Genomic DNA, 24,181 nt, shown 5'->3' with positions numbered 1-24,181 from the left:
AGTTTCAAGGTTGTATTTCCAAATGCATTTCCTTTTCCACTGGTCAGATCATCCTTTTAGAAGGTAGGACAGGTCTCTTGCTGTGCCAGGGAAATCTGTTCTGGTCTTCAAGTGTATCCGGATAATCTTCCATGCATCTTGACCCTCTGTCCAGGGTGTTTTTCATCAAGTACGAGAACTGATTATACTCATTCTGACAGCATGCAACATCGGCATCCGCAGTCAGTCATAATTTCAAAGCATTATACAGATATTGGATTCTTCATGTTCACTTGGTCACAAGCAGAGCTGTTGCATGTTCAGGTGAAAACATCTGAACCCAAGCCAGGCCTTCGCTTGTGCCTTTTCATGTACAGTTTTCATTTTAGTTGAGGAAAAGTGCGTTTATGAAGTTGTGAGGTTTTCCGAAATCATGAGGTTTTTACAGTCTCTTTTCACCCTCCCCAAGGTTCTGGAAAGAGGATGAGTGAAGATCACAGATCTTGACTATTCACTTCTACAAGCTCCTCGGAGCCCCTTGTAATCTGCCATCATTGTGGTTACCAGATATGGTTCGTTCTGTACTCTATCCCTGATTGTGATCTTGATTAAGATCTGGTGTTTGGCCCCATAGGAGCCTCTCATCTGTATCCCCCCAGTGATGGGGCCTTGATCCAGGCGGAAGGGATGGGAGGTAACCCATGTGGAAAGGGGGGCCCAGTCCAATTTAGAGGAGCGCAGCCTGAGATTGCTGTCGGCCATTAGGTCACTGATGTCAGCCTCTCGCCCAGCCAGCTGGGGCCTGCGCTGGCTGAAGACCTGATTCCTGTCGAAGTTGCCATGTCAACCGGGCTGCTGGCGTTGAACATGTCAACCTGGCTTACCATTGTCGTGATTGCTGCTTCTGTTTTTGTATCTTCTCGTTTGAGTGAACGTAGACATTTTCTGAATTTGTATGGAGGTTTGCCTTGGTGCTGGGCATAGAACAGTTGGACAAGGAGGCTTTATCCTCCACAGAATGGTAGAAATCAAATTTAAAAGTGTGAGGTTTGTTTGCAACCATTGCCTGTAACCATTGTCATCGTACATTCATGTTGAAGGCTATTCGGAAACCTTAAGGACTGAACAGCTTTGCAAATTTCTTCTTTGGGCTGACCAAAGCATATGCAATTAAATCCTTTCATGATGCATGCAATTAATAGAGAGGCATGGATTTAATGGACAAACCTCTTTACAAAATCCTTCTGACATTACCGTATAGAAATTGAGAATAATAAAGCATTATTATGCTGTTTTTTTTAAACAACATCTTATCCCCATTTTCTTTTCCTTCCAAATTTAGAATCCCAAATTGCAGTAATGAGCTCATCCTGAATCTACAACATCCTTTGTCAATTTAGGCGGGAACAGATCTGTTTTCTAAAGTGCTTGCAGCCAGCCATCACTTTCATTTAGCTGTGTAGTTCACCAGCTGAGCTGCACAGCATGACGCTGAAGGACTGCAGATGGTGGGGGCAGACCGCTGGAGCCAGATCAAGTAGAGGATTCACCATTTTGTGGGGAATTCCCTGCCAACTTTTACCTTCATTCTCTGCCGCAAGTTATGGCCAGCTATGTGCCACGCTGCAAGGCTAGGTCTTAATCTTCCAATTTGTTAATTTGCCTTTTATGGTGTCTTCGCTGTCCCTCTAGCACTTCCTACAGCAAGAGCAGAAGGTGTTTTGAGGTGGAATACTGTTCTGCTGCCATTTCTGGAGGCATGCCTAGGGCAATGCCGGCCACTTTTCCAAATATTTAACAAAGATAACAAAGGTTGCTGCAGTCAATGAGTATAACATAGATTTGTGCATCTGTGTGCAGACAGCCTAGGCATATGTATTTCTGGTGTTCTGCAGGGGGAAAAATATAGAGGGCTTAAATTTCAAGTATGCATTTACTCAGCTGAGTGTAAAGTGATATTTATGCCAAAGTCTTTCTTGATCCTCATTTTGGCTTGTCTTGTTGCAGTTTAAGATATGACTGGCTGATACAGTTACTGTAAGCAGACGTTTGGGGTGAAAAAATATAAAAGATTGATTCATTGCTAGGAATGTCTGCTTTGTATCTTGTGAGATCCCAGGTCAAAAACCAGGCAGCAAAAGGTTTTAAGTGAAAAAACTGAGGTTCATTTATTCTCACAAAAAACTGTGAAGGGCAAGGGGCGATGAGAAAGAACAAAAAAACAGCCATTCCAAAGCTTCCGGCTGGTGGGTTCCCGGGTCCTAAGCTTTCCTTTGCTTAGGGGCGCAGCACTTCTCCAGGCCTGTGGCAAACTGAATGAAAGATCACAAAAAGTCAGCACAGTCACAGAATTCACCATAACACACTCTTCCTGGCTCTTGAGAATTCCTGTCCTTAAAGCCCTTGGCCTCATCACTCAACGCAGCCCATCTGTGCTTGAGGGGGTGTGGCCAGGAGCAGTTCACAATCACCAGGTGTGCCTTGTTGGGTCCTGATGAGCTTCAATTATTCAATTATTGTCCTCACGACTGGTACTGCGTTACTCTCCATGGTCCTAAAGCCCTCCAGCATATCAGTTGGAAAATACCTTCCCTCCGTCACCTGACCAAGAGGTATCCTCCAGCGGCAGGCCCTTGATGAGGGCCAGGTTGGCCCAGCCCTCGGGGTACCACAGTCTATACACAGGGTTAAGTTTCTTTCCGTCAAAAGGATATCATCCTCCCAGGAAAGCTGACAAAGACATGCCAACTGTAAGACAATGATGGAATTAATGACACTTGGAGAGAAGCAGCAGAGATTGAAAATGAAGGGACTGTCAGGGAAGCGAGTAGGTCTTTGTTATGTCTGCTTCAAACTGACTTCCTGCTATCAGCATACTGCAGAGGGCTTACTTGGAAACAGAGACAAAAAGAGACTGTGTAATGCAAAACACAAGGCCTGCAACTCACATAGGCCATGCAATTCTGTGAATGTGAATTTAACACATATTATTAAAATAACCATACTTATGATGCCATATTATTACTGATGTTGTTGTTGGTGTCATATGGATGCCTACATGCTGATATTCCAAAGATAATCGGCTAAATGCAGGGTTTGCACTTTGATTTTGCCTGAGGTTAATGGGACTTGAAACATATCCTTGAGAATACAGTGAGACATAAGTCTTGGGACAAGGCGCTGTAGTCCACAATGTCAGATATTGTAATCACAAACAATATGCCTGTCCCAGAACTCATTGTGGTTGTGTCCTTTGCCCGCTAACCACATATTCCAAAGTGATCCAGAGGGTTCAGGGACTGTCTGAATCTACAGTGTCTCTACATCGCTACGGACCTACTGAGGGTAGGCCCTCTGTCCAGGGTCTGTCCCTCATAATGTAGCCAGAAAGTGTCCCAGTTGCTTCGTGACTCCTGACGACTTTCCTTTCATTGTCCTTTTTTTTGATGTTCTTAATGTCAGTGAAGCAGGCTGACACACCCCACTGGATTAATCATGACGTTTATGAGGATGCAGGACTTATGGTGCCATTCCAACCTTTGTTAGCTAGAGACTGAGGTGTTGCTAGGAGTCATGGTGGCCATGTCTTAGAAGCATGCCATTCTGTCTACCCACTTATAAGACTGAAACTCACACACCCACACAGACCTGCGGGAACACTCTTTCAGCTCTGTTTTTGTCCTCCTGTTCTTCCACAGGGAATATGTGATATGCTGTGAAAGATCTGCAAAGGATAAAACGCCTCTCCCTGAAAATCTGCATATGAATGTTTTAACCTTCCTTTTTAAATTTTGTTTCAGTTTCTCTTTACAGGGTCCTATATTTATACTTGGAATAGTGTTAAATGTTTGTTTGGAAGTGAAGATGCTGGGTCAAATGCCAATGATCAAGTTGAAGTGTATCTGATAATGTAATAAACTTCGCTGAAATTAACCGCCAGCCTTCTGAGAATCCTTGAAAGGATGTAACTATAGATACAGCATGATTTAGGCTAGCTGTTGTTCTAGAGCACAAACCGGCATTGAAAGATGGCGCTCTCCCCACCCGGAGGGATGAACATGGGTGTCTGCCACACTCCGTTCTTTCACTGCTGCTAAGAGACGCGTCGCGGCATGCTGCCCTCTCACTGTCCATGGGTCACTATAGCAGTCGTGCCAGCATTCCTAAAATGGCCTCTGATGCACGTCCTGCCAGGGGCATGCCTTGTTCCCAGATGCTCCTTGTATATTTTTCCACCAAGAATTTCAAATGCCGATCAACATCACATCTGCTGTTTTCAGTTATTGCTCTTCTTTGATCTAGACATTGTAGCCCTGTCCGATGAAGCAATGAGTGCAATGTTTGGAATCTTGGTGACACATATTAGTTCCCATAATAATTAAAATAATTAGAATAAGCCGGGATAAGCTTTATGCATTGGTGGAGGTGAGTGAGAAGATATAGTCTGGATTCCAAGTTCTTCTGGTCTGCAAGTTTGGATAGGTCTTTTGCTTCACTGTGTCTAGTCCAACCTTATAAGTCACATGTTGTGTTGACAGAGGATTGTCTGTTTGGCCCGAGAGGCCACCTGTAACCACTAGCACTTACACAACTGTCTGTCACATTTTTGCATTATAACCTAAATTGGTAGAAACTCAGCCCCATGGTGTTCCTAGCTTTGGTATTTTGAGGAAGTGCACGAAAGGAGTCATTTGGAAAATTCTTTTGATTGAACAGTTCGGAAGCACATGCAACAAAGCTAAGAAAGATCGGGGGAAAAGTGCAAATAGTGCATACTTTTTGGATGGAAAAAATTATTTCTCTCTGTCCTCTTGATGCTAAGGAAAGCTCTGGTTCTGGGAGGGAGATTTGGAGGGATCCCAGCAGGTCTGTCAGATCATCTTCAGTTTCGAACGTGGCTTTTCTGCATCCTTGCCTTTTTGGCAGCAGGACCAAACGTTCTTTTAGTAGTCAAGCTTCAAAAATGTCAGGAGAAAGAGAATCCAGGTCATCTGAGCTTTCTTGGCAGTATGGAGGAGTTCTGTTCTTAGCCAATTCTTCGCCACATTTCAGTGCAGTCTTTTACTTTTTGTTACATGGGGATACCTACTTGAGATACTGTGTATTTCAAATGGGTGCATTTCAAACACGTCTTAAATGCAAGCTGTCTGGCAGTGTCCTTATTCAGGATATACATATTTTTAGTTCTTAGAGTAGGTGGAATGGTATTGTTCTGAAATGTTTAGGTAGATCCAGAGTTCAGAGTTTTATCAAATGTAATGCCAAATATTTGACACTTATTCATTATTTTATTCTTAGAAAGGATTACAAGCATAATAATAATGGAAACATACCATATTGGAGTTACAGTTTACTACTACTACTTAGTCCATACGTTCAGGATTATTTCATTGAAATGCATGCTGCATGCATGCTTCTCTGATATAGATGAGCCTATCCTAATGACTACCAACTATTAGCCCAGACTCAAACTAGCAATATCTGGACAGTAGGGCTCAGTCTAAGGGGAGTAGAGAACATGAATTAACCTGCACTATATCTAGCTTTATCATGCATTCAGTAGCTGAGATGTGCCCCTTAGCCAATTACCTGGGAGATTAAGTGTTGTTATTTATATCTGATTTGTAGGGTTCTTTCCTATTTAAAACAGGTAGTATTTAAACAGGTGCCATGAAAACTGCAATTGGTTTTACTGTCCTGGTGACACTATACCATTGAAGTACCATTTGTAGCTTCCTGTACTGATGGGAAAGTGATGTTCAGTATGTTAAAATTTGCTGATGGTGGCTTGCTTATTTTGGCTAATCATTGTGGGTTTCTGGTGCACGGCTTTATTGGTTTATGTTATTCCTCCATAGACATCATTTACGAGTACAGCTCAATTTGAACTATCTTGGTACCTTACTTTTCCCATCATTGATGTCTGATAATGTATCCGGCCTAATAGGACGATGGCTACTCCCCCAGTTGTTTTTAGAAACACTGACTATGAGCACATTGGCCTAATTCTCTGTCAAATTGTGGCCATTTACTCAGCAATTAAATGTGATCTCCTGCCACCAAAATGCAAATATAACTAAGTAGCAGCATGCTCTCTGCTAATGCAAATATGTTCATGTCAGGGGAATGTTAATTATAGTGATCCCACCAAGAAAAGGTTATGAGGCATCGTGCTTTAACAATAGCCTGCTACTTTTGCACTTTCTTATTTATAATAAATGCTCCGAATGAGTCATTTTAGAATTGTTTTGCTTTGATGTTGACTGGATATTATTTCCCAGGCCAGGAACGACAATATCCTGCTTGGCTGGATTACATTTTGTAAGTGTCAGGTGCATCTTACAATCAGTGTTAATTGCTCTTCGTAAGGTGTTGCCCTTCTGTGAATCTGCACTTCACATGCAAGGAGGGGTGGCATTCATTGCAGAGAAGTTCCCATTCAGAACCGGTGGATGCATACTGGCCATATTACATCAGATTCTCTGTTCATTGACAGTAATGGCCTTGAGAACTGATGTAAGTCTGTAGTATACACGAGCGGAGCATACGCAGTTGATTGGACTGACTCACTATATTTACTTGGATTCCTGCACCTGCATTCTTCATCTGCAACAAATACCAATGAATGTCATCTTCGTCGCATAAGGCCAATGCACATTGCCATCCTGGGCACCATGTAGGATAGGGTAATTTTACGCAGATCAAACAGAACTTCTGTCCAGTCCAGTAATTCTTTGTCTATGCTTGGATTGTCCCATAATTTCATCTGGACGAGATCAAAGCACTTGAACCTTGGAGAAGAGAGGCCCCCAGGACATTGCTTGCTGCAGAGGACCGACTCTAATTGGGGAAGCAGTGCGTAAATCTGTCTTTGGAAAAACGTTTGGCTGCTTAATTATGTCATGAAATTTAATTAGCCCCAAGTTCTAAGCTTTTCTAATCAGCCACCGGAAACTGAGCGTCATTTATTTATGTTGGTGTTTATCATCTCCATAAGGGGCTGTGGCAGTGCTAGAGTTTGCATCATCTCATGCTATCCTTAAAAAAACTTTTCTTTTTTTATTTGTTTTTTGTTGCTGGCCAGAAGGATATATCTGGCAGAAAAGAGTCTAGTGGAGATGTATTCTGCCCATAGCACTCACTGACTATGGGCATACGAACTAGAGCATGACACACTCATTTTTGGCTGGCTGTTTCAGATGGCAATTCCCCATTTACTCTGGTACTCTGAAACGTTCATGTCAGATTGTATGCTGTTTTGTAAATATAGGTGAAGCAAATGATTTATTCAAACAAACTAGATGAAGCATTTGTATAAAACATGCTCTTCATGCATAATAATGGGTATAACTCTTTGGGAAAATTTCACAGACACAGATTAACTTTAGGACTAAACTTTTTTTTAGAGTTTCTCCATTTATAACATAATTTAGTCTAGGCCTAGGCTTCATCTGTGTCTGCAAAACTGGCCCTTTGTGTTCTGACTGCAAATGCCTTAAATGTTTTTATTTTTAAATTTTTAAGGCATTTGCAAACACTTGCAATTTCACTACACTCCTTCTATGGAAAGGACACAGTAACACAAGTTGTGTAATGATGCAAGAAGGCATGTGATTAAGGCACCTTATTTTAGGGAGGATAAACATTTTGTAGATCTTGCAACACTGCCAACGTAGGCGTCCGCCTTTCACTTCACCCCACTCTCCTCCTTGCTTGACCGAGACTTTATTGTGAGCTTCCTGTAAGCAATCACTTTAAAGTCAATGACATTTGCTTTCCTGGCTAATCTGAATCACGCCTTGCTCCGTAAATCAGGGAAGTTGTTCTAGGAAGCAGTGGGGGAGTTATGCAGCCGAGTGCCCGACGCAACACTGCACTGACCCAGTGGGACAGGAGGGCAGCACTACCAGTCCTATAATTACAGTACAGTGTTGTACATCTCATGGCCTGTGGAGGGTCCTCAACAAACACGTAGTCATTGAGATGCTCTCCCCCACACAGCGTATGAAAGCCATTTCAGAAGAAATGCTGAAAAAGCATTGGACGTGAGCCCTCTTTTTCCATTCAGTAATGGCTCTGAAGAGCTGGTGCTGTTGAGGGAAAGTGGTGAACCATAAGAAACCCTGTGTCATTGAGGCAGAGCCCTGAGTTACGCTATGGATATGGTAGTTCAGCGAGCTTACAGGAAAAGAGGGGTTGGTCAATGTAGCTGCTGTGCTTTATCAGTGCTGTGTCTGCGCCTGGTGAAGTGGCACCTACGTGTTTGAAATAATGTGATATGAAAGGGTACACACAGCGCAAACTTTCAGAGTAAATAAGCCTTGAAATATACTCCTCTCTTCCGTGTAAACCACAGGTTTTTCATGGGATTTAAGTCTGGAGACTGACATGGCCATTGCAGAACATGGTTGTTGTTTTTACATGCTTGGAGTCATTGTCCTGCTGCACAATCTACCTACGACCAAGACTCGGCTTCCTAGTAGAGACTTCCTAGCAGAGGCAAACTCAAGATGCTTGGTTTTGTTTAAAGTTTATTGTGCACAGCCAATCTCTGCAATTCTTAAAGTGCAATGCTTGTGTTACTCATGGCCTACCTCACCATGTTCCTTACTGCCTGGGATAATATCTATTTCCATCCTCTTCCTGGCAAGTTTGCAACCATTCCATATGTTTTACACCTTCTTTATTATTTCCCTTACAGTGCTAAGTGGTATGTTTAACCATTTAGGTCTTTTTTTTGTACCCATTACCTGACTTGTGATGGCTAATTAATCTGAATTGACAGTGAATTGGCTTTTCCCATGATGATGGTTGACAAAGGGAATGATACAATATAGTTCCTTTAGACAGAGATTGTATTGGCAATTTCACTTTCTTTGTTTTTATTAACCATAATTGTAAGGGGTTATCTTCTGTGGTTTTCAGAAAAAAAATAGATTACTAAATAAAAAACATTCAAAGATTTTACATTTACAGAGTAAATTTATTGAAATAAAAGTATATAGTTTTCCTGTATGTTTGAACATAAAATATAGATCATTATCCATGTTGTTATATATGTGGCCTTTTTTCTCCATTTTTATTAAGGGTGCCAATTATGCTGGAGCCCGCTGTTATCTCATACGTGATATGGCTATGATTCCAAAGCGATATGATAATTTGAAACTTCAGACACTGGCTCTTCCAAAAACCATACAGAATGCAGTCTAGTTTTGTTTGCCTGTGTTGAATTCTTGCTGAACCACAGTATAGCTCTGTTCTTCCTTCTCATTGCACAGCTGGAGAGAATGTCAGTCGATTTGATGTCATGCTAATTTTTGAACTTGTGAAGCTTTGAAATGTGGTGTTGGCATCTCGCGTGTTGAGGAAGAGTGAATCTCACCCACAGACATGCCAAACCATGCGCCTTTTCTAATTAAAACAGTGTTCTTATGCCAGGAAGAACAGTAAGGATTTTCAGCTTTTAGATGGCGAGCAAGCCAGCTGATATTAGTGTTTTTTAGTGGGTAGATCATGACAGTACTGCTAATAACTTTTGTTTTGTACAAGATTTACTGTATTGTTTACTCCATATGGCTAGAAAGGGGTGCTTGTTTTACCATTGTGCTGTAATGTGTGGCCTGGGCTGGCTGGAAAAGCAGTATTGGACTATTCCTTATGATTTTTTTAGCCATAGTTCTAACAGCTATACCTGTGGAACATTTGTAAAGCTTGACTCACCTGTCCCTGGTTGTATATACTATTCTTTGATGTTTTAATCAAGTAGAGAATACATAGGACAACAATACGATTTCGTGTAGAATGTTCCACCCAGTGAATTGTCCTAAAATTAATGAATGGCTATTTTTAAGTGTTAATAAAAAAAACATGCTTTTAACTCCATATATTTGCTTAAGTAGGCTAATTGGAGAGTTTTCATGCTATTTAGTCAAACAAAAATTTGCTTTTAATACTGGTGCCCAGTTCCACTAAGAGGGTAATTATGCTAGCAGAGTCCAGGAAATGTATTTCATAAAATAGTGGTAGCAATTGCATTATTATATTAATATTCATATCACTTGTTTTCATGTAGATTTGATTCAAGTCATGCAGCTACTTCTGTGGTGTTTTGTAGAAACCTGAAGAGGAATCAAAGTTCAGATTGGAATTCCTTTGAAATAAACTAGCTGTTCAAATGAGGAGGGCAGAAGTGATATGTACTGTTGGAAGCTTCCTCCATGCATGTCTTAGAGAAACCCCTCGTGTGAGATGCAGGGATGTGTCTTAGAGAAACCCCTCGTGTGAGATGCAGGGATGTGTCTTAGAGAAACCCCTCGTGTGAGATGCAGGGATGTCATGAAAAAAGTGAGGGAAATGTGAAAGAGGAGGGAGGTCTTGGTGTCAACACTTCAGAGTGGGCCTTCTGCCAGAATCTGCAAAGGCAGACCTATAGGGAAAATCTTATAGCCGTTGAAAAACGATAGCCTAGCCTACCGCACACTTGTTAGCACTTTTGGGTGTATGCCAGTGCTGTGGCTCAGAGTCAGAAAGAAACTGCCTGTGTATAGCCAGGGCCCACAACATAACAGCCCGGGGCTGTGTGTTAGAATGTTAGTCATTACAATCATTTTGAGAGTGGTGAGAAAATGCAGAAAAGAACGGATTGGCTTCTTAGCTGTCTTTAGCCAAGGTTTGAGAGGTGTTCTCTCACAAGTGGGCGGGTTCAGGGTGTGAGGTGTATACGAATGCATTTTATTTATTTCATGAGGTAGGCTATGTGTGGGATGATGTGTAGGAAGCAAAAGGCTGTTGAATTCCTGCAATGCGCCAATGGTCTCGCTCAGTTTGATATCCATGCCGTTAGTGTGGGTGCAAGGCAGCAGCAGTGATAGTAATTAGCTGCCTGATATCACCCGGGGAGGGTACTGTTGATTGCTGAATCCATATTATAAATGGATTGCCTTTGATGCAAAACCACTGTGGAAGCTTGAGAGTATCACCTTGCTTAGTTAGTTGGTCTCGGGGTATGACTCACGCATAGCTTGTCCATCACAACGACCTGTCCTTTATGTGCATTTCTGCATCTCTGTAACTGACAAATATTTTTGTTTATGCCATTGCACCACCACTCAACAGTTTACAAAAGCAAATTTGAGAATGATTTGTCTTGGTGATGTACGTGGACCCCTGCATTGTGGTTGGACAAGGCTTTGTTTCCAATGTTTTGCAGCACAAAAAGGTACAAGATGTTCTCTCAATAAATTTGGGAGACCTTCTCCTACTGCACCCCCACCTATAGCTACGGTATAGCTACAAACTGAAGCTATGCCACACAGTAAAACTATTTCACACTCCACTATAACATTTTTGTCTTAGGACAAATCTGTCCTAAGAAAGGGTTAGCATAAAGAGTCCCAGGTGGCTGTTTTTGTGTGGAAGTAAAAACACTGTGGATTCCGTAGTCTTCTCCTCAATCAGTAAGCTGATCCCTCTCTCCCATTGATTTCCCCTGTGCATTAGTAGTCAGCAACTGTAATTATGCTACCCAGTGAAAATTACAGCAGTCTTCGTAGGGGACCTCTAAATAGAAGAACCATGCACTAAAAAAAACTGAATCTTGGTGAAACTACTTTGCTGAATCGCTAAGCGTCTATTTCATGTCCTTCTGCCTGACTGACTGTAATTTACCCCTTAAGTTTCCTTGGAGGTTTATAGTTTTCCGATAAAACATATATTTTAAGAAAAGGAGCCCGACAGAACTAAAACAAAATAAACAAAAAGAGAAGACAAATGAAAAGAAATCAAACGCAAATGAATCAGGCAGTCTTGCTCGTAGTAAAAAAAGCAGTCTGTCTAATTGTATTTCTTCTGACATATATTTTTTTAACATAAATGTATCATTTTTTAAAATATATGCTCAAAGCACCTTGCGATTAGGAATTCTGTGTGGATATCACACCGGTTGTCGGGGCTGTTTTCCTGTTTCACTAGACTCTGGCACCCAGCCAGCTGGACTTGCTCTAGCCAGATCCTCCTTTCCTTTGAGCACAGTTAAGACAGCCTTTGGCTGGCCTGCAGGGGCTGCAAGGTCCTCTGGCCTCTGTTCCTCATTAGCTCTCACTTTGACATCTGGCTGATGGCTTTATCACTGAGGTCTGGGCCTGGGCCTAAAAAAAAAACCTTGAGTCACATTTGCTTACCTCTCATGCATCCTAGTCTCAGTACATTCAAGTATTGCTTTGACTGCCTGGGGTCCTGAAGTTCACAATAGTTTGTTGAGCTTGAGATCTTTGTGGCCACTCTGCTGGAGTTTTCCTGGTTGGGCCTTCTAAAGCTGAAGGTAGTGTCTTATAGGACTGCGCAATATAGCTATCATGGTACATCAAGTAGTTTTTTTTAGCACCATAAGAACTATCTCTGGCAGGTAGTGGTAGGTTTTGTTCCTTCTTTTCATACGGTCTGCAAACTTCAAGTGAAAACATCACTTGTATCTATTCAATGTTGGTTAACTTACCTGCTTAGGTTTTCGCTCTTTATCCTTGTAGTCATGTTTTTATCTACCACATGGAAACCGCATGGCCCTGTTGCTGTCATATCAATATTGAAAAGATGTTGGAAGGATTTCACTTTGGCTCAGAAAATCAGGTACGATTTAGAATTCTAACACTGCATGCCGGAGATAGTTGTTATAAAATGTTATACCACAATGGATATATCGCCCAGCCCTGGTGTCTAATTTCAAATGAAATGCAAAGTTAAACCATTGAGCAGTTAGGGAGGAAGCTGCTTATGTTTGTTACGGGCATGATGAAATCTGGTTGTCACTGCAAGAGATAACGGTAATGGAAAATTTTGCGTTGTTTATTTGTAGATTATGGTGCCACATTCTCCTTGCTTTTCAACTTTGTTCTAGATGTTTAGTTATTATTCATTTTGTATGCATGTGAGGGATTGCATTAACTCAATGAATGTTTTCCCTCAAAACAAGTTTCAATTGATGTGTCTTAAGTTTCTGAAACTACTCAAACAGTATTTTCAGTAAAACTGAAATGACAAAAATGTAATCTCTAATGGCAAGGGCTTTATTACAAATAGATATTGACCATAACCTTTGGCTTTGATGCCTGAGAAACAGCATAAAATAAGCATGTTTGAGTTTCATATGAATTGCTTTCTCTTGCTTCCAAAGTTGTCGTGCAGCAGGTGAATATGAATCAGTGGCGTAATTTACCTTTACCTTAGCACATTTCTACTTGAGAATGACTTATTCTGATCTTGTATCTGATCCTCTCCGTCTTTCTAACAGTTTGTTTCAGTTTGTTTTGTTAGCTGATGTGTGAAGACCTCTATGTTGATGGGTACATTTTTCTGTGATTTAAACACACAGCTGCATGACCACCATCCCTGGTCATGGTGAGAATTGAGAAAATACAGAGTTTCAACAATCTTAATTGACACACTTCTTTTCCACCATGTCCCATGGTATATTTTCCAAGTGGGCAGTTTCATAATAATGGCCTCATTCTTGGAGCAGGATGGTGTTACTGGATATTAAAACAACACTAGTCTCAATTGTTTACCTCCAACACTAGGCCAGCAGTTATTGTATTATCATTATTGTCTAACATAGGAGGAAGCTAACAAAGACTTATTTTTTAATTAATAGAGCCCATTTATTACAATGAAAAAATCAACAACTCTTGTTTCTCACAAGAGTACTGTTACTGGACATTATCGTATGATGCTTAGGATTCTGTTCTGATCAGAAACAGAGGGGAGTTGCATAGTGTAGTGGTTAAGGTAAATGACTGGGACACGCAAGGTCGGTGGTTCTAATCCTGATGTAGCCACACAGCCGTTGGGCCCTTGAGCAAGGCCCTTAACCCTGCATTGCTCCTGGGGAGGATTGTCTCCTGCTTAGTCTAATCAACTCTACGTCACTCTGGATAAGAGTGTCTGCCAAATACCAATAATGTAATGTAATGTAATGCATAGCTCAGAGAACAGAACAGAATTCGACTAGAGATCTACTGTATTGAACTAGACTTGTGTCCTGGGCCCTTTCTGTCTGACCAATTGTGCTGACTGGCTGATTGGGAACAGGAAATCCATCTAATACCTCTGATCTCACCGACAACTGCTTTTCAGTTTCCTTAGTGAGGAGGGGGTTTGTTCCCCCTTCTTTCTTTCTTTTTGGCATCTTCTATCACAAAAAAACGATTTAACTATCCTGTACTGATGGGAAAGTTGAACTGGATAAGCACAAGCCTGCTTTGCTGTTAGTGTTTTGCAGTGCTAATCCTTTCTTAACCTCATCTTTCTTCCCTTCTCTCTGTTTATCCTCAGGCTCTGGATCAAGACCGGACAGCATTGCAGAAGGTGAAGAAATCCGTCAAAGCTATCTATAATTCAGGTCAAGGTAAGAGAGTGTGCTCCCCTATGCTTGTCAGTCGTCCCTTCCTCTTGAGATAATGCACATTGCTTTACTTTTAAAATACGTTATACACCTAGGTTTATACTGGAGGATGTCAGATAAAATGCGTTTCTCAAAGTTAAATCAGTTTTTCGACCTTGTTTTAACCAAGATAGAAGTTGGTGAGCTAAACTTGCATGCACATAGAGTGATATATTATTAATCCCAGAATAGCTTGTGATTTATTGTTTTGAACCAGTCATAATATTTTGCTGGGGCAAGCATAGTATTCTGAGATAACATACGGTTGTTCCATCCTGTTTGGGTTTGATAAGGAATCCCATCACTAATCTTTGCTCCACCCATAAGACAGTTCTTTATATATAGCAACAAATCTGGATTCTCCAACATGAGCCATTTACCGCTGTGTTTGGGTCCTTGTAAGTGTTCTTTGTTTTTCTTTGAAAACTGGCCAGCGTTGTTATCTTGGAGAGTTGCGCTACTCACTGAATCGCCCCTGCTGTTCCTTCGTGTCTCTCCAGTGCTGGCTCAGCTGAGCGATCCTTTCGCCCACCCCCCACCCTCCCCGGGTGTCTTCCGCAAGGCCTTGCCACAGCCTGCTGACCAATTTTATTTTTTTTACGAGTCATGACTGCGACTGCTGATGCACTGCAGTCGCTCACATATGGCTCTGGCCTCTGTCCGCCGGGATGTCAGCATTGCCTCTAGGACATTCTGCAGTCTGGCCACCGCGTCGCAGTCCAGATTTAGCTCAGTGTTTGGCCCTCCTGTCTCTCTGTTTGCTATCAGGATTTGAATTATTTCAAATAAGTAGGCTATAATACAGCACAGCCAATGGAGTTGAGACCTTTGATCAACACAGAAAAAACCTGTTTTTGCTTTTATTGCTTTGTGCCGATTTGCACACTCCTTAGCAGAAATATTCCCAATTTGTTTCCCAGGCATATGATGAGAAACAATGCAATTCACTGCTCTTATTAAAATGCGCTCAGGAATCCATCTGGCATCAGTGACTTTGTCCACTGAGAAGCATTAGGAATGCAATTTCCCTAGCATTAATTTGCACTTACATTGAATCATCAAACTATGTAAAAATTCCATGCTTGGCTCTGTACCAACTTTTTGTGCTTGCTATTCTCAGGAGCCCACTATTGTTACATCCTGGAGATTTCTAATATTATTTCAGTTTTAGTGTATGGTTTTGATTGGCTCAAATACTGCTTTTGTTGTGTGTGATGAAAGATATTTTGGATACAGGAGTGTCTGAGGACCTGCCAGCTTTTTATGGCGGGTGTCTGGGCATTTGGAGGTCCATGTCCTATCTAAAGCAAGAAAATGCACTCCAAAGAAGCTTATACAGCGATTTTATGTCACTTTAAGACTAAATGGTTTCATAAAACTTGATGTCACAAGACCCTGGAGCGGAAAGCAGTGCAGTTCTTTCAGCATCACTAGCATCCATATTGATCCATCTTTTAAAAGAAGCCTCAAGTTATTTTATCAATTGAACAAAATTCAGGAGCATATTTTGGTTGACCATCACATGCAGACTTGAAATGAACATTGATTTGATACGTGTATGGTATTCAAGCTGAACACTTCAGTGTTTCATTAACAAAGTCATTTTGTCCCCCATAAAAGCTCACATTGATCTCAAGAATGATTCTGATATAAAAGTGAAATGGTAATTGTAAAACCGGTATGTTTTCTTTGAGGACAGCCCAAGGCTAAATCGCATGGTCTTTGATGACTTGGATAGTTTTTGATTGTAAATGGTTACATGGATGTAGAGGCTAGCCCACGATGCACAAAAGTGTTGTGTCTCCAGCTACTGATCCAGAGTGTGAATCTATCATCTCAGTTTTGTCCCTGGCAGCACTTACCGCAAATTAATTGCTTAGATGTTTGAAGGAACAAGTGTGACTTGTAACTGCAACTGCAGTTTGTCTTCAAGGACTGTCTTCAGTCAAAAAACTGGGTAATTCAAATCATGGAAGGAAGAATTGTGCTTTATTGATTTCAGTGGTCTCCAACTACTACTCCTGTTAAGAGGGATGGATCCACACCCTCTTCTGCTATACATTTCAGACCATGCCAGTGCTGTCTGTGGTCTGCAGCCCTGTAGGGTGGTACATAATTGGTTTATAGTGTCACTCAGAGAAGGTGGATTTAAATTGGTGGGTTTGTTATTATCTAATTGGAAGGAACCTCTTCTGATTGGTTGGGCACTGATTGTGTCAGCTGCATATTAAGTGTACTCCACCAATACAATAACTGTACTGCTCATCAGAGTGAATACATTAGAATTGCTGGCTGGTAACATGTGCTTCAGAGGTGAGTGTATGCCTTTTAGCACTCGCACAAATTGACAGAAGAAGCCATAATAATGAGACTGGCTTCAAATTACAATTCTAGTGTTTTTGTAATCTTCAAACTGTTGATGTATTGTGATAATGCATTTGATTCCTGATGTAGTTTTTTTTTTTTTTTTTTTTTTTACATATATAGCCTATTCCTATTCCTTATAGTCCATTATGACTTGGCATGACATTGTCTAACTAGAAAGATGATTAGAAAGAGGTGAGTGCAGGTTTACTTTCAATCATAATACTGTATGTTGTTATTATAACCACTGATGACTAAAACCACAACTTGTTTAATAGTATGTTGACTGACAGGACATGCTCACTGTGGTGCTTGCATTCTTACAAATGAATGAATGAAGAAAACTGAGCTTTGATAGAGCAGACTTCTATACAACTGTCTCTTTAAGACTTATTATGGCATTCTCATATGTTACATTATGATGGTCCAATGGCAAAATAAAGAATGTGGAAAGTAGTGTAATTTATTGCGCTGGATGATTAGCCCTTTTCCATAACAGAAGGTTTAGCTTTCCGCTGTCCTGATGAATGCATTGAATTTTATTAGACTCTACAGCTGTACGTGTTTATCTTGCAGTGAGCTTCTCAAACACTGCAACTTCTCAATGACATCCATTCATTCACTGATAACAATTCAGTGGTAAGCTTTGCAAAGTATATTTGGGGCTGTCTCCTGTGTCAATGTTAAGTTTAGAATTGGGCAGAGATGCTGATTGCGCTCTGATGATAAAGGAGCCAAAGGAACACGCAAGTGCAAAAATATGAAGAATCCACACAATGCAAGAGACAATGGCTGGATCTAGTCCAACATAATCACATTTATTCTATAGTGCCCGAATTGTAAATGCTAAAAAAAAGCTACATTTTAAAATGAAATAAAATTAGACTATTAACTAGAAGTTTGTCCCAGCCATTTTGTTTTGTAGAGTGTGGATTCTTTCTTCTATTTTTTATGTTAAATCTTGGCAGAATTTTACACAAATCTCAAATAGCAAATTATATGTGCACAGGCTCTTAGCAGCCCTCAAATTGCCATAGTCATTTATGTCACATTTCACTCTCACTCAATTCATGATTATGGATGTTTATTTCTCACTTTTACTGCAAGGAACATAAGAAGCTTTCTGAAATAATAGCATCAACTCTGGAATTAAAAGACATGGGGCCAGTTTCACAGACACAGATTAAACCTAGTCTTACAGAATCATCATTTGGGTCATGCACACGTAGTTTCTGCCTTCCTGTAGTCTACACATGAGGGACATCATCACATTCAAATTAGATAGATAATAGAAAATCTGGCATTAGGTGGCTTTACCTCTCGTAACCCGAAGGAGGTGATGAGAAGTATTTCGGCTTGTTCCAGGCTGTGAGGCTCTCTTCCGTTATGACTGGTTGAATTAAGTATGAATTGAATTGTTCAAGCCAAAGACCTGGTTGGCGATGCTGGGTTTAGATTGGGAGGGGAACCTTCTACCGAGGTTGAACTCTGTCCCTTGCATGTAAATATACGGGGGCATTGGCCCCTGGCCACAGGCCACACCATCTCCCTTTCAGGATTAAATGTTTTCCTGAGCAGGTGACTCAGCTAGGACCACTCACAGACTATGTCCCCTGTGGGCAGTGATATAAGCAGGCTCTGTTTCGGTCAATCCTCTCTGGGATCGTTTCATTTGGGATGTCCTTTAAAAAGTACATTCCCTGCCAGGTCTCTCTGGTATCGGTTCGTACGGCTGTGCTGCACGGAGTTGACCTCGGCCCTTCCTGTCTGGCACCCTCACGTTGGGCTGTTCTCTAGCACCTCTCTAGTCTCTGGCACCTCTGTCTGGGATCGCTGGTTATGACTATGCTTGTGTATAGTCGCTGCAATCAAACCAATTTGATTGCACAGTGTGCACTGTTCAGTAAATATTTATTTTCTGGTGTCTTTGTTTTTGGCTGAGAATGTCACCAGGATCACTGTTTTGGCCATTATAGGGAAAATAACACCGCTGACCTTTTGTTTATGATGGATTGTGTTAAGATAAAGGTTTGTTTATAGTTTGGCTTTCAGGATGTGATGTCTAGTCTAGTAGTTGAAGGTCAGTATGCGTACACATCAGTGGAGGCTCCTCCATAGAGGTGGAGGAGGCCTGGCCTCCCCAATAATTTGAGAGAAGAGAGAGATTTAAAAAAAACAATAAATATATTTATTTTATTTATTTATTTTAACAAAAAACATATTTTTTATTTTTTATATTCATATTATTTTAGTTTTGTTCATAAATCTAAATTTTCCCATGGCTAAAACCCAATATTGCAATTGTAAAGCAACAGGCCAGATTTCCCTATCAGTTTGTATTAAGGGAGGCCAGGCCAGGCCAGGCCTCCCCTAGGAAATGAGATTCTCATAGAAGTCAATGTAATGCATTTTTTTTCATGCCAATATGTGATTGGCCAGATCACTGAAAATGGGTGGGCAACGGAGGCCTGGCCTCACCATGCATTGTGTCCAGGGCTGAAAGATTGACATTTTGTTCGTCCAATCACATGCTACTGGTTCATTTGGAATCAACTATCCTTTCCTTTCCTATTCAACACAGAAGCCATTTTGAGAATTCGCTAGTCACTTCAGTCAAACAAACACTCGCCATAGTGGCTACGAGTGTCCTATCAACTTGTGCTTTTCAGGAAATTTAGAGAACACCCCTGGCTATCATCCCTGGAGTTTATAGCTCATTTGGCCAAACACTTTTGCTTAAAACTACCTCGGAAGTCGGCGAGATTCTAGCGCAATTTGAGATCTTGGGCTGGAGATATGCAGATTCCAGATACTAGGGAGTGAGAATGACATTCAATAGGTCATGTTGGACACCATTTGGGATTTATTGAACAGTTTTATTTTTAATGTAGTCCATTTCGTTTTATTACAAGTCAATTTAATAATCTTCCATATCAAATTACCGAATTGTTGCTCTGTGAGGAAATTCACTCTAAATACGAATAGAGTGCTGCCCTCTAGTGGATAACGTTAACGTTAGATAAAGCCAACTGGAACCATATTTTTACATATTTTATATTAAATATATTGAATAAAACTACATATGATAAAGAAAGTGTTATCTTATCTTTTTTATATGCTAAACTTGATTAAATTGGTGATTACATGTTGAAGCTGTAGAAGAATGAAAAATGTAAGCTAAACAAAATTGTTTTTAACTACATAATTAAAATTCCTGCCTTTTACACATGTTCACTTGGCATTTATATTACATCCAAATGTCATTTCTCAGCTTAATTATCAGGCAGGCTCATAGACTTACAGCAATGTCATTTCTTCAGGAAGGCACAAGGCTAAACTCTGCACAATGAATTTCATCAGCCAGAACTTTCTGACTGTAGCTTACACTCCAAATAGTATGCCTTTGGCCAGCACAAAGACAGATAAGAGAACAGGGAACATTCCATCGCGAGTGAAGTGAGCAAGCGGAAAAAAATGGCCTCCTCAATTCTGGAAGTCACCAGCCTCCACTGGTACACATCCTTGGGGAAATACCTGTGCATTTCACAGAAATACTGTTTGTGGCTTTGGCAGATTCTTTATTTACCTTCCCATGTCTGTATCTGAACAAATTTAACTTATCTTGATAGGTGTCTTAATTTGGGTCACAAGTCACAATTTCATTCTTTACCAAGAGATCTAGGCTTCTTTACTACTTTAATTATAGGGACCAAACGGAACTGGGATACAATAACATCCGCGAAGCAGCTACAGGTATCAGCGTGCACTTAATTTGGCGAAATCAAGGAAGATTTGCTGCTTTTTTTATTTACCATTCTTAATATCCTCCCTCGTATTAAGTCTCGAGTCCTCAGCAGAAAATGAGCCACCTGCTGGCTCTAGCGGGTACAGTATATTGGGGTGTTTTGATGTGTGTATGGGTGTGTGTGTCTGTTTTTTCCCATTTTGTAAAGACAAATGACCTGATAATGTCACTCTGCCAAGGGAATCAACCCCATAAAATTGGTGAATGAAACCCAGATGAGCCCTGAATACCAGAAGAGGACAGCACTTGAGCGTTTTGAATCCTCCCTCGGCCTTGCAGTCCAGCAGAGTTAGGAGGTGGAAAGGGCTATGCAGACGGCTTTGGACTTGCGTTTGGTGCTATAATTATAAACACATGCGTATCCTCCCAGTGGTTCCCGTCTCCCTTTTGTGGTAAAAGCGTTATTGTTTGTGCATGTAGACGTATTCTTTACCTCTTTCTTTACCCTCGTCTGCCGCCTGCGTGAAATTGTATCTGAGAATTGTATGTGAAAATTCCAGTGACCTTTATAGAAGAGCTTCTTCTGCTTTGCTTTAACATTATGTTCCTTTGATGTCTCAGAGTCAGGCTTAACCCTTCAACCTCTTGTTTTATGTGAATGAACGGAGAGGGACTCATCATCAGTGTATAAGCTCTCTGTGGCTGCACGTGCCGTGGGAAGTCCACCCGGATTAGATAGGAACTTTGGAATGGACCACCGAGAGTTATATCTGAGTTGCTGGGTTCATCCAGGTTTTCCCTTCCAGTTATAGCCTTGTCCCTTCCCCCAGTGAAGTCTCCTCCAGCACCAAAATCTTTAGCTTCTAGGTGGAGAATCCATTGTAGACCATGTACTCCACTCTGCATATATGACCAAAATTAAGCTTAACTTGGAGGGCCATGGGAGACTATCCCTATTTAATCCCAGGTTTAAGTATAATGAAGCCCTGTCCTTGAGTCTAGCATTCCTCTTGGACTAGCCTTGTAACCTTACTTTAATGTTGAACAGGATAGTAGGATTCCAGGGATGTCATACGGATGAACAACAGGCTGAATCCTGCTTTTTCCAGGAGCAGTAGAATACATTCTCATTAAAGACATGTTGAACTGTAATAAAACTGATTTGCAATTAAATTTATGAAATGGTGTACTGCTTCTCCCTCTTTTATGTTATCACCTTAATTATCTTGTTCTCCCCCTGTACACAGACCATGTCCAGAACGAAGAGAACTATGTCCAAGCACTGGACAAGTTTGGCAGCAATTTCATCAGCCGGGACAACCCTGACCTGGGCACAGCCTTCGTCAAATTCTCCACCCTGACCAAGGAGCTCTCTGCTCTGCTCAAGAACCTGGTAAGAGTCCCTAGTATGACTTTTTAGGAAAGGTGAGTGTGGGAATGGGTTTGTGAACCCATTGAAAGAGTTTTGAAGCACAGCAAATGACTGATACTGCAGAAATTATTAATTGATCCACCCAGTTTTTATACAGAACAACCATAAACTGCAATTGCCTTTCATCCAGGAAAGATGAAGTTTGAGACTGGGGAGTGTGTGGTTAAAGGCACTTTCTGACAGCAAGACAGTGCTGACCAGTTGTGCACAGTCTGTCTAAACAACCAATAATCCCTATTGAAAACACAAATTTGTTGTATGAGTGCAAAGTAGAGAGACTACTGAGGATGTTCTGTGTAATGGTAATTTCACATTTCCATCTCCCCACCCTTTCTACAGTTATTAGAATGTTAACGCATGGCTTTTGCTTTTAGACAAAGCTCTTGAGTGTGTTCAAGTGCGAGTCTTCAATGGAATATTTCTGTCAGACTTAGAAGATTTTGGTCTGCATGTATCTGGTAAAGCACAAAATGCATTTCTCATCCTGGCATGATGTGACCCCAGTGTCCCCACCCTCTGTCCAAGGCCAGCTTGCGTTTAAGTGTGAAGGATTTTCAACGAATATGTCAGTTTTCAGTTTTCAGTTAGCAAAAGAGTTGGAGTTCTGGCACGTACCCACCTTGGACTTACAGATCAGCCCTTACTGAATCCTGCTATTGTGTTTATGTTGACAGAATGTCTGTTCTTCCTCATCCCATGTGTCTGTCTTGACCCTTGGCAAAGACGGCAAAATTAAGTAGACTCCAAGCCATGCAGTTGCAGAGGCAACATGAGTAGCCCCTCCTGCTTCTAAATCTTGTGTGTTGACACCTCCTGCCTGTGGGAAATAATGCTTTTCATCCAAAAGAAATGGTCACTTTTATATACAATTATTGGTACCCTTAATAAGAATTGACAAATAAAATTGAGAAAAAAGGCTGCATATAATAATAAACAATGGAGATAATTATCTATCTTTTATGTTCAAACATATACACAAACATATACACACACAGTACATATACTATCATGTTTCAATGTTTTTAATCTATTTTTTTTTCTCAAAATCAAAGGTGCAAAAATTATTGGTACCCCTAACGATTATTGTAAATTCATGTAAATGTAAAATCAAACAAAGTGAAAATGGCAATACGCTTTGACTTTAATTTACTTCATCTCAATCTAAAGAAACTATAATATGTCATTCCATCACTTCCTGTTTCACTAGCATATAAATGAGGTAACAAGCATGCAAAATCCCCTCAGCATGGGAGAAAAGCAAAGGCAAAAGAACACAAATGGTAATTGACCATCACAAAATACAGAAACGGTGAAACCTAGCACTGTGAGGGCAATAATAAAAAGGCGAAAAAAATATGGAATGGTTGCAAACTTGCCAGGTAGAGGATGCAAGTGTATATTATGCCCAGGGACAGCAAGAAATATGGTGAGGGAGGCCATAAATATCCCAAGCATCACAGTTAAAGAATTGCAGAAATTGGTTGTGTCTTGGGGTCTCCAGGTCTTAAAAAACCATAAAATAGCTCCATACCAGCAAAATCTTTGGAAGGGTGGCACAATGTCATCCCCTTGCTCAGCACAATAAACAAAACCAAGTATCTTGAGTTTGCCAAACCTCATTGGAAATATGACTCGAAGAGAGTGCTATGGTGAGATGAGACCAAAATTGCCATGCACACCATCAACATGTTTGCCGGCAAAATGGAATGTATACACCTCATTGAACCTACTGCCAATATGGTGGTGGGTCATCAATGTTTTGGACATGTTTTGCTGCCAGTGCTCCAGGGGCACTATTAAGATGAATGGCACAATTAATTAAACAACTTACCAGGCAATCATTGCAGAAATCAAGGCATACATCAAAATCCACACAGAAAGTAAAAACAACAACCATGTTCTGCAATGGCCATCTCAGTCTCCAGACTTAAATGCCATGAAAAACCTGTGATCTGAACTGAAGAGGGGAGTTTCCCAAGGATATCAATGTTTCTGGAGTTCTACATGGAGGAATGGTCAAAAAAATCACACCAAATTATAGGAAGAGATAGCCAATCGTGTTTGCCAGTGGTGTTTGCACAAACCAGGGGTGCCATCATTCATATCATGTATATTTATCAAGTGTGCCAATGATACTGGAGCCCACAATATTTTTTCAAGTCAGAGGTTGAAGGTGCCCTATACACTAACATAGATACTGCTTTGGTGGTTTTTTGTTGTGTGCCTC

General features: G+C 40.9%; 1 protein-coding gene across 5 annotated transcripts in view; it reads left to right on the top strand.

The window, feature by feature from the left end:
* Nucleotides 1-24,181, top strand: part of LOC133125874 (arf-GAP with SH3 domain, ANK repeat and PH domain-containing protein 1-like) — a 109,191-nt gene that overhangs the window by 31,642 nt on the left and 53,368 nt on the right. For all 5 annotated transcript variants that reach the window (XR_009708477.1, XM_061237572.1, XM_061237569.1 and 2 more), the window contains exons 2-3: nt 14,305-14,377; nt 21,770-21,915. Coding sequence is in view for 4 of the 5 variants with exons in the window: in XM_061237572.1 (XP_061093556.1) it covers nt 14,305-14,377; nt 21,770-21,915 (219 nt within the window). In the remaining variant the exon portion in view is untranslated. The remainder of the gene's footprint in view (nt 1-14,304; nt 14,378-21,769; nt 21,916-24,181) is intronic.

Source organism: Conger conger, chromosome 4 (assembly GCF_963514075.1).
Source record: "Conger conger chromosome 4, fConCon1.1, whole genome shotgun sequence".
NCBI lineage: Eukaryota > Metazoa > Chordata > Actinopteri > Anguilliformes > Congridae > Conger > Conger conger.
Note: the sequence above shows the minus strand (reverse complement) of the source record. Positions and strands in the feature narration are given on the sequence as shown.